General features: G+C 55.7%; 1 protein-coding gene across 43 annotated transcripts; it reads right to left on the bottom strand.

Annotated features, from left to right (window-relative positions):
* Positions 1–500: 500 nt before the first annotated feature.
* USP19 (ubiquitin specific peptidase 19) lies at positions 501–13,377 on the bottom strand. Of its 43 annotated transcripts, none has more exons than XM_024245047.3 (27): positions 13,210–13,376; positions 11,475–11,734; positions 10,396–10,569; positions 10,105–10,278; positions 9,885–10,018; positions 9,506–9,808; positions 9,168–9,390; positions 8,898–9,054; positions 8,727–8,798; positions 8,493–8,608; positions 8,170–8,390; positions 7,890–8,085; positions 7,674–7,807; positions 7,405–7,563; positions 7,209–7,319; positions 6,618–6,728; positions 6,436–6,537; positions 4,938–5,078; positions 4,733–4,851; positions 4,360–4,497; positions 3,949–4,262; positions 3,704–3,814; positions 3,399–3,615; positions 3,160–3,312; positions 2,893–3,053; positions 2,633–2,811; positions 501–977 (listed from the first exon to the last, which is right to left on the bottom strand). In XM_024245047.3, exons 2-27 carry the CDS (start codon positions 11,596–11,598, stop codon positions 861–863), a joined length of 4,161 nt encoding a protein of 1,386 aa, XP_024100815.3. In that variant the 5' UTR covers positions 11,599–11,734; positions 13,210–13,376; the 3' UTR covers positions 501–860. The 43 variants fall into 43 exon arrangements, with proteins under 43 accessions (XP_024100815.3, XP_024100819.3, XP_024100817.3 ...); XM_024245051.3 differs by having other exon boundaries at positions 8,170–8,384; XM_024245049.3 differs by having other exon boundaries at positions 9,506–9,805.
* Between the last annotated feature and the right edge of the window lie 72 nt (positions 13,378–13,449).

The following is a 13,449-nucleotide window of genomic DNA, read 5'->3' as shown; positions in this document are numbered from 1 at the left end:
CCTCCCTGACTTGTCTGTCAGCCACAGGCTGCTCTGGTGAATGCACCTTTTACTCCACGCTGTCAGCTCCAGTGCTTCATATACTCCTCTGTCCCTTGGCCATATTGAGATCCTGACAATGCCTACCACAGCTGCCTCTTATGTGGGATCCAGAACCAGTGGGATGAAAGAGCAGCAGGTAGGCTCCTAAGAGCTGATAGCACTGGGGGCTTCATGACCCATAGGACATAAGCTGGGACCCCATCATCTCCCTTCAGACTAGAGCACTTTCAGGGTCTCTCATATACACACACACACACACACACACACACACACACACACACACACACACACACACAGTCTCTCATATATAAACACACACACACACACACACACATATATAAACACACACACACACACAAACACACACACACATATATAAACACACACACACCCACCCACCCACCCAAATGATGGGGAGGGGAGGTGGCCCCAGCACGTGGTGGATCACAGTCACTAAATCTACTTACTTATTATTTATTTTTAAAATATATTTAAACAGCAGCAATCACTTCCAAAATGCAAAAAAAATTACAATTTTTAGAATAAAATTATAATGTTTATAATGTGGGTCAGAAAGAATTGAAGGTACAACAGAATCAAATCACGCAGCACTGGAGGCGGCTGGAGAAGCCAAAGCCCACTGGTCAGGGGTCCAAGCTGACAAGTCCCAACCTGAGAGGTCTCCACACCCAAATCATACCCCACAGCTTCCCGTTGACAGAGCCAGTGTCCTCTGGGTTAGAGAAGGAGAAGCGGCAAGGAGCTGGCCCTCTGTGTGGGTGTCCCAAACCCAGTCCCCCCCATCAGCCAGGGACCTGCTAATCCACCTCCTCCATGTTGCTGTAGGTGGGGGCTGGCCGATCCACAGGGGGGGCGAAGCGTTCAGGGGCTGTCCGCGTGGGGGCCACCTCGGGGGCCTGGCCAGGGCCTAGTCCCTGCAACAGAATACGAGGACAGGCGTTGGGGGCTGCCCAGCATGCCGCCTGGCATCCCGGGGGTGCTGGCTTGGAGCCCTGGCACCCAAGGGAGGGTCCCAAGGCAGGTGCAGACAGCAGCGGCGTTGAGACAGAGAGACGAGATTGGACCTGAATAGTCTGGTTTTATTAACACTTTAAGTACAGGAAGTAGCTTGGGCAGGGCCAAACCCGAGGCCAAGGGTCAGAGCAGCAGGATGAACAGACAGACAGCCGGATGGATACACACCCTAGGATACTCTGCCCCTGCAGGGGCCACAACCTCCCCACCCTCTCCCACCAGATGCATAAGCTGAGGCCCAAAGCCCAGAGGTGTTCCCCACAACAAAGGCAGGCATGGCCTGGGGCAGGCAGGTAGGCTAGCTCACAGCAGCTGCCTGCAGGCGAGCTCATCTCCAGCGACTCTGGGATACCAGAGGATAGAACACGTTGAGCACGAGGGCCACCAAAGCTGCCACGGTGCCCAGGACAAAGTACCGGAGGCAGCCCTCATCTGGTGTGGTAGGGCCACGTGGCAGGGGGCCCACCCAGTCTTGGGGCCCCCAGGGACCCAGGGGCCCAGGCCCCTCAGGCACCGGCTCCTCCTCAGCCTCCAGCTCCTGCCAAATCCGGGAAGCCTAGGGTATGTGGAAATGGCTATCAGCACCCCGGGGGTGGGGAGGACCCAGTGTCCCTGAGACCCTTAGCCATGACAGTCCCACCTGGGGTGACTGGGGCTAACACCCTGCATTCTAGATCAAACAGCAAGGAGGAAGGCAGGCAGCCAACCTCAGGGTTGTCCAGAGTACGAGCACAAGGGTAAGAGAATCTTGACAGCATTTTGGCCTACCCTAAGCAGCTCTCAATCCACATGCTGCTCTGCGTGGAGGTGGGAGGGGAGTTATCTGGTTAGTATTTCAGTCCAGGCCTCCCCAAAGGACACTGATTCATAGAGAACAGGGCTGCCAATCCCAGAGCAATCTCCTTGCTCCTTCCCACCCATACCCAGATCCTGACCAGTCTTCTGCAAGGATTTCTCTAAGCTTGACAGAGAAGGCTCAAGAGAGGATGGAGCCAGAAAGGAGGCGGCCAGTCCAGAAAAGAGATGTGCCTATGCCCACTAACTGGGCCTGTGGCACACCATGTCACTAAAAGAGAAGATCCTGAAGGCTCAGCAAAGACAGATGCTTACCTCAGAGAGTATAACAGCCACCAGAGGCCATGGCCAGCCCAAATAGGCCTTGTCTTGAGTGCACACTAGAACTCAGGGACATCACAAGTGAGGGTGTGTGGGCCAGCATGTAGGGAATGTGCAGAGGAAATCTAGGAGAGTGTCAGGTATAGTTCATTCACAGCATAGTGCCCAGTGAGGTTCAGAGCAGTTGCCTGACCTGTGCCAAGTGGGTGCCAATGTGCTTGCCAGCGGCAGCATGTTAGTGTACTTGTATGTTTGTTAGTGTCCCCAGGGCATGGGGATGCCTCTGGCTGAAGCTTTGATGTTAAGAGAACTCTGCAATTCTCATGAATCCCAAGGCTCAAGGGGCCTGTGGCTGGAGGAGAGGAAGCTATATTCCCCAACCCTGCCCCAGTCTGTGAACTGTCCCCCACTATTCTGTAAAGCCTCCCACATGCCTCACCTGGCTGGCAGCAGCCTCAGCTGCAGGGCCTAGGTCTGGGTGGTGCTCAGAGTGACCTGCCCTGGGGGGCCTCTCCACAGGAGAGTTCCGCCGGCGGTAGAAGAGTACATAGGCATAACGCGTCACAACCTGGCTCTCGTCTACCGTTGTCACTGTGCTGTCATCAAACAAGCGCCAGCCTACAGCAGGGTGGGAAGAGTGTGAACAAAGTCTGCACCACCACCCCTACCACCTATCCTGCTGGCTGTGTGTGCCCTCACCCACGTCACTGCGCTGACTGCTACGATCATTGGGCAGGCGTGCACAGGCAGTGTAGTGGCCACCAATCATGCCTCCATAGTGGTTGATGACAGCATATAGATCGTAGCTGGGCAGCTGCTCCTCTTTCTGACCAATGCAGAACTTGCTCAGGTCCAGGTTCCTGCAGGTCAGGTCCAATCAGGGAGGGGTGAGACAGGCAACAGGCGCTCAGGATGCCCATCCTGGTCCTCACAACCCACCCACAGTTACCAAGGTCCATTGCTTACCTAACAGGGAACTCCACCAAGTCATTGATCTTGTCACGCCAAATAAAACTACGAAAGGAGAAGCGCTTGAGCTGCACGATGAGAACATTTGGCAGGCGCCATAGCAACAGCTGCTTGGAGGCCTCACGGTGCTGTTTGCACTGTGGGCAGTACCTGGTGGGGACAGATATTGGGTCAGGACCAGCAAGTCTCTCTCTTCTCCATCTTGCCCCCTTATCTGCTTGCTGCTCTGTTCTCACCAGGCCTCCTCGGGTGCCAGCACCTCAGGCCGTGTGAAGAGGTTGAGGCACTGGTCCAGGGTGAAGTGGCCGGCCCGGGCAGCCTCACCAGCAGAGCCTGGATCCTCAGCACATTCCAGCTCCTTGGAGGCTACCAACACAAACTCTTGCAAGCGCTCATTGTTCCGCCAGACGAGAGCCAGGCTACAGTCGTCACCCAGCTCCAGTGGGGTGTCTCCTGGAGATTCGCAGGGAGAGAGGTCATGCAGCTGTGGAGAACAGCCAGCTCAACCCACCCCATGGCTCCCACCCACAGCCTCAGACACCTTTGTCCTCTAGCCGCTGCTCTCGGTTGGATGAGTCAATTTTATAGATGAAGAACTGGGGTGTGTGGGCATTCATAGCTTCACTTGGATGCTGGTACCCAGGCACAGCAGCTGTGTGAGAACATGATAATCAAAGCTTCCCTGCCCATCAGGGCCCCACCAGGCCCACCAGGCCCTAAACAACAGCCCCCTCCATCCTCCCCTATCCTCCTCCCCAGCTCCCAGAGCCTTTCACTGGATCTTACCTTCGGGTCGGGACACCCTCTCGCCAGCAGGCAAGGAGCCAACCTCAATGGGCCCACTGGCCAGCATCTCAGAAGAAATTCCACTGGTGCTGGGCACAGGACCCCGGTCAGGGGCTGCCCACACCCGGGGAAGCCCTGTGTCCCCCTCAGCCATAGGGGTCACCAGCTGGAGCTCAGGTGGCTGAATGGGGTCCCTCTCGCTGTCCCCAGCCTCCAGGGAGCCAGTGGAGAGCAGTGTGGTGCAGCCAGGGCTCTGAGACTCCAAGGCCATGCGGCCTGGCTGAAAGGGTGGCTGGAATACACTCACAGAGTACCTGGCAACAGAGAGCAAGGCAAGTAAGACTCCTGACCAGCCCATCTAGCAACTCTGCCCCCACCTACACCACTCTAGTCCAACCACTGGGCACTTACCGGGCATAGCCCTCTAGCAACTGAGCGAGGCGGGCATAAGTGAGGCGTGAGGCAGGTACACTGACCAGGAAGGGGTAGCCAATGTTCTCAGGTCGGCAGAGGCCCTTGTGGTCAGGCCAGTGGGTTTTCTGGCAGAGCCTGATGGGAAGAGGAAGACAAGGACAGGCCCTTAGCCCCATCTCCTATGACTCCATACTGGGGGCTAGTCATAGTCCCTGGGAACTGGGTATGCCAGCCCTGCCTCCCCCAGAGCCTGGTAAAGTAGGGTGGCAAGTAGAAAGCTTAAGCATATGTGCCTTGGTGTGAAGGGAAGGAGAAGGGTGGCACATGGAAGGTGGAAAGAAAGGGTAGGGGAGACCATGGGGGTCCTCACTGGTTGCAGTAGCCCACACGGTAGCACCGGGTACAGCGCTTCAGCTTCTCATCCTCCGACTGTTGCTTCCGCTGGCAGGCTGCACACTTGGAGATGGGGACGCTGGGCACCTGGGGGCGCTAGGGTGGGTCGTCTGGCTCAGCAAGACCAGGCAGGAGTGCCCCACCCACCAGGGCCCTGTGCCATCAGGTTGGCTCCCACTCACCTGTTGCACCTCTAGCACCACTACCCGCTCCTTAGCCAACTCTGAGGATAGCAGCTCAAAGCAGAGGAGCATATCAGATGGGGACACAGTGTCCAGTGAGTGGGAGGGTAGGAACACACGATGGAAACGATTCTTAATTACCTGGGGACAAAGAACACACAGATCCCATGTGAGGATAAGCCCTTTCCCTAGCCCTGCCCCAGAGTTTAAGAAGGCTTGGCCCTGCCTTGGGTCTGTGTGGGCAGTGGTGAGGTCTGTAGGCCCAAATAGGCTTATGCCTCTGCTGGCACCCATCTCAGTGCCCAATGCCATAAGGAGCCTGGTGCATCAGAGGGCCTGAAAGACCAGGTGTGAGGCAGATATCAACCACACCAGCTCTCCACACTGAGGGACTCTGCCCTGCTATAACTAGCATAGCCTTATAAGACTGTAACATATTCTCATGGAGGGTCCACATTCAAAGAGCCTTCTCCCCACTCTTACCCCTAAGAAAACTGTCACTGTCAGGCTAAAGGCTAGGAACCCCTGGGGAGAGCTAGCACACACAACTAGGATAAAAGGAGAGAGCAGCAGGATAGAGGGAGAAGCAGAGCGAACATAGGGATAGTCCTGCAGCTCAAGCTCCTTGTTTAAAAAGGGAAATGCAGTTGGGATCCACCACCACAAAGGGGAATAAACCCTGATAATGGCTAGGAACTGAGGGCACTTCTGTTGCACAGAAAAAATAACAGCACATCACCTGTTTTTGTACAGTCACAGGCATACTCATGTGTATGTCTATTTTTATTTTATTTTATTTTTGAGACAGAGTCTCACTCTGTCACCCAGGCTGGAGTGCAGTGGCGCAATCTTAGCTCACTGCAACCTCTGCCTCCCAGGTTCAAGCGATTCTCCTGCCTCAGCCTCCTGAGCAGCTGGGACTACAGACATGTGCCACCACGCCCAGCTAACTTTTTTTGTATTTTTTGTAGAGGTGGGGTTTCACCATGTAAGCCAGGATGGTCTGGATCTCCTGACCTTGTGATCCACCCGCCTTGGCCTCCCAAAGTGCTGGGATTACAGGCATGAGCCACCGCGCCTGGCCCTATTTTTATTTTTTATCTATTTATTTATTTGTTTTTGAGACAGAGTCTCACTCTGTCACCCAGGCTGGAGTGCTGTGGTGCAATCTCTGCTCACTGCAACCTCCACGTCCCGGGCTCAAGTGAGCCTCTTGCCTCAGCCTCCCAAGTAGCTGGGACTATAACACATACCACCATGCCCAGCTAATTTTTTTATTTCTTGTAGAGACAGTGTTTCACCAAGTTGCCCAGGCTGGTCCCAAACTCGTGGGCTCAAGTGATCTGCCCACCTCAGCCTCACAAAGTGCTGGGATTACAGGCGTGAGCCACCGTGCCCAGCCCATGTGTATGTCTGTAGATGCCAATGATTGTACACATGTCTGTGGTGAGTACACACACACATCCACACGTCATAGCCCAAGGAAGGACAAAGATACCTCCGCCAAACGCAGGTTCTCAGGCTTCACATGAACGTTCTGAGAGAGGGAGTCCAATACTTCGCTCGCAGTGGAGTTCTCCTTGCTGATGCTCACCAGGAACTGTGGCAAAAAGGGCAGTCAGTGAGGGAGGTGGGCCACGTTCTCTAGAACAGCCCAGAGGGTAGGGGCTTACTCCTCACCTTGATGGGCTTGCTGTGGGGCTCTCGGGCAAAATAAAAGACAGGGAGAACCTTTTGCTTTTGTGGCAAGGGCACTGGCAGATAAAGAAACGGGTCAAAAGTGATGGAGACCTGTGGATGTAGAGGTGGCACTGGGTAGCTGCACAGAGTGAGAGACAAGATGCTCATGCTCAAAGAGCCCATTCCGGGGCTTCTGATGGCTCTCAGGGCCCCCACAGCCAACCAGCAAACTCTCAGGCTTTAGGACACTAGACAGGGTAGGAGGACCACCAGGAAATAACAATCCTTCTTTCTGGCACTGAAAGCCCTACTCAGCTTAGCCACTTTACGAATTTGCCTCACACTTGCACCCCATGTGCCCACAACCCTGCCACCCACAACACCTTTGAGCTCTAACATCACTTTTCCCTCAGTCAGGAAGCCTACCCTGAGTGGGCTCTTCAGACCAAATAGAATCCTAAGGCCTCCCTGCCAGCTTCTTTGCCCAAACCTTGCCATGTAGCACCTTAAGATGCACGTGCCTCTGAACCTAATGTGACCAGAATAGCTGAGCTGAACTAAGGGGTCTCTTTCCAGGGGAGCCCATCACACCTTGGCACACACAGGGCACACCAGCTTTGACTTGTACTGCCCCTGAAATAGGTCCACGATGAAAGAGTCATTCCTCATCTTGTGCCGCTGCCATGCTTCCTCAGCTACCACCTGAGAGGCAGAGTGGTGAGAACCAAAGAGTACTGGGGGCTGGGATGCTCATGAGACATGCCCACCCTCTGTCCCTAACCCTGACCTCATCGGGCCGCCCATCTGAATCCACGGTCTCTGTGTAGGGCTTGTTCTGAATGCGATTCAGGTCCTCGTGCAGCCCATCCAGCAGGAAAGCCATGAACTCCTGGGCATCATGCTGTGCATAGCCTGTGAACTGGCTGGCCTTACTCGCCACAATGGCCTGGATACAGGAGCCAAGGTGTGAACATGAAGCCCTAGCACCCACTGCACACCCAGCTGGCTGGCCCTCCCCGCCCCCTCCAGCCAAGGGTGACAGTGGTCACAGATCACCTTCAATTTGGAAGGCTGGAAGGCATGGTGGGTGCCCTTCCACAGCGCCCGAAGCAGCACGGCAAAGCCAATGGCCAGACGCCCACCAGTCCCTAGTGGGTTGTTGTAGTTGATCTCAGCCTCAAAGGAGCGGTCTAGGAATAGTAGCCGAGCAAAGGTGTGAGGAACAAAGGCACTCTCTCTGCCCATAACCCAGGATCCAGGCCCTGCCCTCACCATGGAAGAAGTCCCGGAGTTCCCGAGTGTTGGACAGAGACTGAATGACGCTGTTCATGAAGCAGGTGTTGCCTAAATTGACAAGGCCAGTGAAGCCTGGCAGACACACCTTCTTCTCTTCCTCTTCCTCCTCCTCCACGCTGTCTCCACTAACTGGGCTGTGGGGCATGGGAGGCACCATGCATGTAGGCTTGGGCTGTGGGAGCAAAGACGACATGAGAGAACAGCCCCAAGACTCTCCAGCCTCCATTCTTCGTCCTTCCCACCCCAGAATTCTTACCGAGGCCAGGTGTGTCTCTGGCTTTGGGGTTACATGCTCCATGGGTGTGCGGGTTGCCACACTGTCTAGCCCCGTGTCCTCAGATCGTGCCTTGGATTTATCCTTCTCCACAGCCCGGGCCTCCTCTTGGCCTGTCAGGGGGTGGGGAGCACCTCCTGGTGGGGTTGAATCCAGAGGAGTTGGACCTGTCGGCACGGCAACCTTTGCACCACCCACTGCACCTTAAAAAGGGGGAATGAGAGGGCTGGTGGTTAGCAGCATGTGACAGGGGTTTGGGTCCTGGTCACGTGGAACTGGGCAATGAAGGGAGCTCGTGTGCAGACCTCGTGCAGCCGGGGCCTCCAGGCCCCCCCAGCGCTGACTCTGCCTCTTACGAAGGCAGATGTCGATGCGAGAAGCCGTGAAACAGAAGGTGCACTGCTCTGGCTCAATCAGATTCCTGTGGGAAAAGGCTGAACTCAGGGACTTAGGAGGAATGAGCATCAGGATAGATAAGCCAGGGAGATGGAGCCCAGGGGGGTAGGACAGGCACAGTGGTGGGGCCGGGCACCACCCACCTGAGCTTCACCTGCCAACGGAAGGTGGCTTGGGGCCCACAGCCTGGGTGCAGCCTCAGGAAGTTTCCATCCCTGCAGAGGCACAGCAGGATAGGAGGAATGACAAGAGGAAGAGCATGAGACATACTGTCCCACCTGAGGCATTGTTTGCCCCATCATCTACCCACCCACCTGGTCTGGAAGATGAGCGTGAAGTCCTGCTCACGGAAAAGTACTCTCGAGGTGTCCCTGCAGATCTCCTTCACGTACACGTGCACCACCACTGAATCCGGGCCCTTCTCATACGAGTCATTCTTGACAAATGCCAGGTTCACCATCGACTCAGGCTCTATATTGAGACCATGGCTCAGCCCCAACCAGGACAGGTTCCAGCCTATTGCTACTCTCTACCCACCTACAAACTTTGCAACCCAACCTAGGGCTCTGCCTGCCCACCCCCACCTTTACCATCCACCAAGGTTGCAGCATCTGCTGCCACTGCCATCTCCTCCTTGGCACAGTCATCTTTCCCAGGGTTTCTGCTCCGGACCATGGCTGGAGAGACTGCGTCATTCCCGGGAGGCACTGCTTTCTCTCCTGCCAAAGGGGCTAAATTCTCCTCTGAGCCCAGGAGGCAGGTTTGGGGGTTCAGCGGTGGTATGCAAAGCTGTTCATCAGCCTCAACCTATTAATGGCAAGATTGTGGGCAGAATCAGCCCTGGGTCTACCAGGTGGCTCCCACTCCAGTGCACACCTTTTCCCCCCATCTCCTAACACCCAAACAGGTGCCCAGCTCTCACCTGGGTGGCTGGGTCAGCCACGAAGGGTGGGGCATCACCCCGGGGTCCAGGGTCATCCCTGGACCCTTCCCCCTCTGGCCCTCTGCAGAGATGCACAGCCCTCTTGGCGCTGGGCCCTGCCTGGGCCCCGGGGCCAGCCCCTGAGCCTACCTCACCACGGCCCTGGGCCCGCTTCTGGTTCCGGGCCTCCTGCTTAGCCCGGTGGGGCTCAGGGCCTGGCTCCAGGGCAATGGGAGACAGTTCCTGCCCATTCTCCTGGCACTGCAGCCCCAGCACCAGCTCCTGGGTCCCTAGAGGTTTCTTCTGCCAAAGATACAGCAGTCAGGCCCTGTCGACTACACTGGGTATCCCTACCCAACCCTGTACTACTAGAACTCACCAGGAGGGAGGGCCACGTGAGCATAGGCACCTTTTTGGGCAGTGTCAGGTGCAGGAGACTGCCCTTGCGGGTTTGCACTTTAGCACAAGAGCTTTTTATCTCAGCATAGAAGACACCACCCCACTGCTGACCACCTGGGGACAGAGCAGGGTCCATGAGGTAGGATAGGAGATATCAGAAGATTCAAACATACTATTGTGCTCAGGGCAGATGGACACACCTGCAAACCGCACCACACAGTCCGTATCTGTGAAAGCAGCATCTACATCCTCCAGCTGCAGGGGAACTACTCCCACACGAAGCTTGACAATCACCTCTTCTGCACTCTGCCTCCAATCGAGCAACAACTCTGGAGGGGGAGTAGCCAAGAGATCATGAGGGTCTTCACAAGCTCCTGATGGCGATAAGCAGGTAACAGAGACCCAGCCTAATGAAACTGCTTCAGATGGGAGCCAAATTGCAAGTGCCCCCTCCCCTTCCCTAGCACCCAAAAAGCCCATTCATTACTGACCCTCTTTGGTCTGCTCCTCTTGAGGAGTGGATGCTGACCCTGATGATGAAGGAAAGAACAGCCGGGTACGGTGGCGTGAGCCTGTGATCCCAGCTGCATGGGAGGCTGAGGCAGAAGGATCACCTGAGGCCAGAAGTTCAAGACCAGCCTGGGCAACAGATCGAGACCCTGTCTCTAAAAAAAAAAAACAAGAAAAATTAGTCAAGCATGGTGAGGAAGCTGAGGTAGGAGGACTGCTTGAGCCCAGGACTTTGAGGATGCAGTAAGCTACGATCACACCTGCACTGCACTCCAGTCTGTGCAAGAGTGAGACCCTGCCTTTAAAAAAAAAAAAAAAAAAAAAAAAAAAGGGCAGCACGGTGGTTCACGCCTGCAATCCCAGCACTTTGAGAGGCCAAGGCGGATGGATCACCTGAGGTCAGGAGTTTGTGACCAGTCTGGCCAACATAGTGAAACCCCGTCTCTACTAAAAATACAAAAATTAGCTAAGCGTGGTGGTGCGTACCTGTAATCCCCACTACTTGGGAGGCTGAGGCAGGAAAATCACTTGAACCCGGGAGGCAGAGCCCGCAGTGAGCCAAGACGCCACTACACTCTAGCCTGGATGACAGAGTGAGACACTGTCTCAAAAAAAAAAAAAAAAAAAATTAGCCTTGCGTGGTGGCATGCACCTGTAATCCCAGCTACTTGGGAGGCTGAGGCAGGAGAATCACCTGAACCAGGAGGTGGAGGTTGCAGTGAGCCAATATTGCACCACTGCACTCCAGCCTGGGCTACAGAATGAGACTCCATCTCAAAAAAAAAAGGAAAAGAAAAAAAGGAAAAAAAGTTTCAAAAAAAAGAAAAAAGTTTAAAAAGGAAAGAAGGCAAGCCCCCTAACAGCACCATCATCTGGATCTTAGCCAAGTACTCAGGCTTCAAAGCTGAGGCTCTACTGAGGCTACCATGGGTCTTTCTTCTCTCATCATCAGACCAGCACAGAGAGAAGAACAAAAAAGTCATCTCCCAAACCCCAATCTGTATACCAATAAGATGGGAGGGAGAGAAGGCCACAAGCACTCTGGGAATGCCACTCCCACCTTTCCTAGGATCTCCATCCTTGCTCTCCTGGTTTGCTCGATCCTTCTGCTTCTTCTTACTAGTGGCGTCCTCCAGTCCTGGGGGCCCTCTCCTTGGGCCTGTGGCACTGGCCCCGCCAGACATCCTGAGCCGCTTGGTCGACAGCCAGAGTGCCCCGGGGTCAGCAACAGCGTCTGGGTCAGGGCTGCGGCGCTTTCTTCCTGGCCCAGCTATCTTGGCAACTCTTTGTGGCCAAATTCTCCAGCAAGGAACTGACAGCCTAATGGAAAGAAGCCAGTGATCACTGCCAAGACCCAACAACTTGCTCTTTAGCTACAGCCAGGGCTCAGCAACCCAGGACACTAATGCTACAGAGCTGTATCTCCTCATCTCTTAAGTACCCCTGGACACTCTCAGACTATTCTGAAGAGGTAATAAATAATGCAAGTAGCAGCAACCACTTCTGGCCAAGCCTCATAGATACCCACCATAACAGTCCCACACAGGTGGAAGCCTCACTGAGGGGGGCACCAGGTCAAGGAAGTCATGGCCTGGGACCAGGCTACTCCACCAATCTGGAGAGGAGCCATGGCTCCAGCCCACAGGGCTGGCACTCCGAGCAAGGTGCTCACTTTGCCTTCACTCTCACTGGCTGCTTAGTCACCACTGGAGAAATAGAAGGTGGAGGAGGAAGGCAGGACAGGAGACAAGCCGCAGGAGGACCAGGCTCTGTGGCTGAAAACAGGCTCAACCCAGGTTCTACCATTGCCCAGAAAAAGTCCTGGGGCTAAGGCACTCCACCTGCCTCCTGCCAGCTCCCACACTTGGCAAGAACCTGCTCCTATGTACTGCTTGGTCCTTCTTCATTTCAAGAGAAAGTCCTCTCCCCAGCTGCTGTCCCAAGCAGAAACGGACTGAAAAGTGTATCTAGATGTCACCCTACCTCTTCAGCAGCAAACCTGCTCCAGTACTAAGGCAGGATGGGCATCCAGTTTGAGACTGGAACAGAAATCATCACCTTCCTTCCCAGATGCCTTCACTCATGAGCTGTGAGCCACAAGGACCACTACAGTTTCCCACAGACCCACCAGTGGATTCTGGACTGTTTCTCCCTCCAAAATGAAGGTCTTAAAACTAGATACTGAGATGAGGCTGGGGAGGACCACAGATCCAGGACTCCTGGCAGCCTCAAGCCTGGCCTGAACCAGTAGCAGGACAGATAATGACTAGTCTGTGTCCCCCTAAGTGTGTAAAGGAGGAAGGAGGGATGGCAGGATACCTTTCTACAGGTCAGATGTGGTACTGGTGGGCTGGATCTTTAATGACACCTGCCACCGACGCCTCCTTCTCGCACCCAGGCCCCAGCCAAAGGTCGCGTCCCTCCCCCATGCCCCAGGGACGTCGAGGCGGGAAAGGGGCTGTCTAGAGACCCGAGCCGGCCTGAAATGGCAGCGCGGGGTTACTGACCACAGACCAGCGCCCCGGTCGACCTGCGACCCAGCTTCAGCCTCTGAACCCCGAGCCCGCCACCACCTCTCCCAGGAAGCTGCCCTCGCTGGCCGCCAGTCCTCTCCCTGGTGGGAGGCTGGCCACAGGCATAGCGTAACGGCCCTGCCGGCATCAGTGGGCTGGCACGCTGCGGGGCACCAGGGGTAGGGACTGGCACGGCCCGTGACCTTGAACAGGCCGCCGCGGCCGCGCGTTGCGGCCTCCCCGCTGCGGCCAAGCCGGCAAGTTGCATCCCGCTCCACTCACCGAGCGAGACCGCCGCAGCCAGCCCTCTTGGGGCCCTGGCAACCCGCTGTCCGTTCCGGTTCCGGCGTCAGGTCGGTTCCGGTTCCGGCGCGCCCCTCCCCCGTCCCGGCGCCGCCGCCACCGCCTTAGCGGCTTGTTTTGTTTCGACTTCTAGCTAAGGCCGAGGGAGGCGGAGCGCCAAGCTGGTGACGCACTTCCGGCGGGAATGGGCTCGGAGCGACCGGCAGCTCCTGGGCGGGC

This window comes from Pongo abelii, chromosome 2, assembly GCF_028885655.2.
Source record: "Pongo abelii isolate AG06213 chromosome 2, NHGRI_mPonAbe1-v2.0_pri, whole genome shotgun sequence".
Lineage (NCBI taxonomy): Eukaryota > Metazoa > Chordata > Mammalia > Primates > Hominidae > Pongo > Pongo abelii.
Note: the sequence above shows the minus strand (reverse complement) of the source record. Positions and strands in the feature narration are given on the sequence as shown.